Raw genomic sequence first — 3724 nt, forward strand, 5'->3', positions numbered from 1 at the left:
GAAATGCGGAACCCCAAGTAGTCTAACTCCGTTTTGTGGAATTCACACTTGGAGAGTTTGGCATAAAGCTGATTCTCCTTTAATCTCCGCAAGACTTCTCGAGTCAGCCTAATGTGTTCAGCCAGTGATTTACTGTACAAAAGAATGTCATCGAGATATATAATAACCCCCTTATATAGCATGTCACGAAAGGTCTCATTTATGAACTGCATGAACACCTTTGGACCTCCGCACAAGCCAAAAGGTAAAACTTTAAAATGGTACTGCCCCAGGTGACAATTAAAAGCCGTTTTCCAACAGTCTTCATCTTTGATTCGAATCCTATAAAAAGCCTCCCGCAAGTCCAGTTTGGTAAAGATGCGTGCTTCGCCCAATTGCGCCAACATCTCTGACATTAGGGGAAGCGGGTATTGGTTTGTGGTGGATATTGCGTTAAGACCTCTATAATCCACGACCAATCTTAGGCCGTCTGCTTTTGGCCTGAAAAATACTGGCGCTGCCATGGGGGACTGAGATGGCTCGATGAAGCCTCTCTCTATATTCTTGTCAATAAATTCTCTGAGTGCCCTTTTCTCTGGTTCCGACATTGCATAGAGTTTTGGCTTAGGTAGTTTGGCATTGGGGTCTATTTCAATTGCACAGTCCGTCTTCCTATGAGGGGGCAACTGGTCACACTTCTTCTCACTGAACACCTCTGCGAATTCATGGTAGACTCTGGGAACGCTTTCCAATGGTACCCCCTGTGACGTGGCTGCTATCGACCCCTCTGGCTCCAGTACCTCTATGTCTTTCGGGGTACTCTCAAAATTGCAATTTCCATCCCAGAAAGTAAATGTCTCCCTTTTCCAGTCAATCTGAGGGTTTTGCCATCTCAGCCAAGGAACGCCCAAAATGACTGGCTGATGTGCCATTGTTGAAATCACAAATTGCAATGTCTCACCATGAGAACCCATAGTCATTCTTAAAAACCCTGTTTTTTCTGTTACTGGGACTCCGTATGCCGGGGTTCCATCCAATTGTGCGAAGACTACTGGTGTCTTTAGTGGGTTTGGCTCCACCCCCAACCTGTTTGCTAGTTCGGGAGTAATTAGGCATCTCGTGCACCCACAGTCCAACATAGCATCTGCCTCTACCTGAATCCCTGTCTCTGGGTTCAACAGCCTCACTCTGACTCTCACAATGTCACAATTTACTCTTCTCAACTCACCCCCTTCGCCCTCTGGTGGTTCGATCTGTTTCCGGGCGTTCAAAACAGATCCCGGTCGTTTCCCGGTAACTCCAGGTCCTCCGCTTCCTCCATCTCTTCTGCCTGAAGCTGCCCTGGGGCTAAAGCCGTTTCCGTTGCCATGGCAGCTTTCCCTTTGGCTAGTTTGGAGTTCTGGTGGGGCAGCTTCTGGCTGTGAAGCCTCTCTCCTTTTGTCTCCACGCCTGTCCCTTTCAGACACTCTGCCGCTCGATGTCCCTCGCGCCCGCAAGCGAAGCAGGCCCCCCTCCCTGCTCTCCTCTCCCTGCTGGTCGACCTTCCGCGACGAGGGGAGAAGCGCCGTGTTGCTGCTGTCGGGGGTTTGATTCTGTTGCTCTCCCTTGGACGACGAGAGATTTGCTGTTGGTCCACCTCCACGCGCCCCGCTAGCAAAATCCAGTCCTCCAAGTCTCTTGGATTTCCTCTGTGTAAAGCCCACTCGAGCACCTCAGAGCGTAAACCAGCCCTGAAATATTCCAGTTTGGTGGTGTCGGACCAGTCCCTAATCTTCCCCGCTGTGGCTTTAAATTCCAGGGCGTATTCTGACACTGTCCTTCCTCCCTGGTATATCCTTTTGAGTTGGGCCTTCGCCCTCTCCTCTGCCAAAGGGTCTTCGAATCTCTCACGGAGGGCTCTTAGGAAATCCTCCAGGCAGGCCAGCTCCCGGGCACCCGTATCATACATCTGCATTAGCCAGTCTGCAGCTGCTTCTTTCAAGTTTGCCCCCACCGTGTGGATTTTTGCGCTTTCTGAAGGGAATTGGTCCCCAAAATCCTCCATGAAGTGTCTTACGTTTGTAATGAAATAAGACAGCTGTTTGGGGTCCCCGTTGAACTTCACCCGAAATTCTCCCTTCCCAGGCATTTGGCTCCTTCCTGACAGGCCCGTGGGGAAAACTGATGTCCCCTGCTGAGGCATCTCATCCTCATAGTCCTGTGGACCCTCCCCGGCAAAGGGACGGGGTCCAGTGCCTCTCCCGGGCAGCCCTCTCCTCTGCTCCCGTTGCTCGACTGTCGCCCTCCAGGACTCGTTTACCTGCCGCTGCATCAGATCCATCTGTCGAGAGAAAGTTTCAAACATTTTCTCCATTGCATCTAATCTCCTTTCCATCCTTCTCATCTCCGGGGCTCCCTCTCCGTCTCGCTGCCAATCTCCTCCCATCTGGATCTTCCGTCTCACCGTCACTCCCCTGCCTGCGGGTAACTGGGTGGAGGTCAGCGGCTTCCACGACGGGTCCGAGGGGTCTGTCCCCCCTTCGCTCAACGCGGGCGATGAGTTCCTTTCCTCTCTCAACTCCTCGGCACCTCGAGGGTTCGCCTGTTCTTCTTCCAGGAAGAGGAATTCCTTCATGGTTTCTCCTCCATCAGGGTTCATGCTCTCACCGGAGAGACCTTTCCTCACGGGATGAGCCGAGAAAAAAAAAGGGAGTAAAAGCTTAATGTCCGTTCCTGGAAGGTGTAGGACCCAAGAAATAGGCTCACACCGCTGGTCGCAATGGAAAACTTTATTGAATCCGCCTTGCCAAGATGACTGCAAAAGCTTTTACTGACCCTCTTCCGCTTTTCCCTCAGTATATGGGGTTGTTGCCTCCCCCCTCCTCCTTCTCCATCCACACTTCCCTTTCCTTTTGTCCTTTCCCATGTTTGAAGACCAGACCCTGTCATAAATCAGCCTATCCCGCCAAATGGTCTCCTTCCTCTGTCCTCTTGTAGTCAGGTTGCGAAAAGACCAGCTTTGATGATGCTGTTCTTTGTTGCACCCTGACAGCTATGTGGAAGGGCCCTTAGTCCCATTACCCTCACAGGTACATCTTTTGGGAACATGGGCGAAGTCTTTCTCTGTGGTTTCTCTGCAACAACCACTGTCCTGAAAGATTGAATTTTTATCTTCCTTGCTATCTTTCCAGAGCTAGATGAACTCATTTTTCTTTAGTACAACTTTAAAGACTGATGGCTCTATGGAAATAGGTTTACCATATTGTCATGTGTTGTCCATTTATTGCTTTCTTTTTAGTGGCTATATTTTAATTGGTTTTCTTGATTTATTTAACTGGTTTTTTATTGATAGTTTCATTACACATTTAACTTTTGGAGCAGGTAAATTTTAACCCTGTTTATTGTAACTATTATAAGTTTCCTTGACTCAGAAAAAGGTTGGATGCTGCTGCTGCTGCTAATAACAGCATTTCTTCAATAAGTTTTTAAATAAAAAAATAAACTGCTTTGAAAAAAAATTGATGAAATATTTCTTTAAAAATCAGATGTATGCCATCTTGTTCTCTTCAAGCAAAACAAAAGATCACAATACTTCTTTTTTTCACAGTCCATTGGACACCCAGTGTCCAAAGGAGAATGACTACGGTAAAATGCATGGAAACCTTACTCTATGAGAAGCAAATTGTAGAGATGGATATGTTTAGCATGGAGAAGCAGTGGTTAATATAGTTATGTTACAATACTTGAAAGGGTGTCATGTTGAGGA

The 3724-nt window shown here is 48.1% G+C and overlaps 1 protein-coding gene across 1 annotated transcript; it reads right to left on the reverse strand.

Annotated features, from left to right (window-relative positions):
* Nucleotides 1-972: 972 nt before the first annotated feature.
* Nucleotides 973-2511, reverse strand: LOC134296179 (uncharacterized). The gene is made up of 2 exons (XM_062970389.1): nt 2423-2511; nt 973-2299 (listed from the first exon to the last, which is right to left on the reverse strand). Exon 2 carries the CDS (start codon nt 2297-2299, stop codon nt 1247-1249), a length of 1053 nt encoding a protein of 350 aa, XP_062826459.1. The 5' UTR covers nt 2423-2511; the 3' UTR covers nt 973-1246.
* Between the last annotated feature and the right edge of the window lie 1213 nt (nt 2512-3724).

The sequence above is a fragment of the Anolis carolinensis genome, chromosome 1, assembly GCF_035594765.1.
Source record: "Anolis carolinensis isolate JA03-04 chromosome 1, rAnoCar3.1.pri, whole genome shotgun sequence".
NCBI lineage: Eukaryota > Metazoa > Chordata > Lepidosauria > Squamata > Dactyloidae > Anolis > Anolis carolinensis.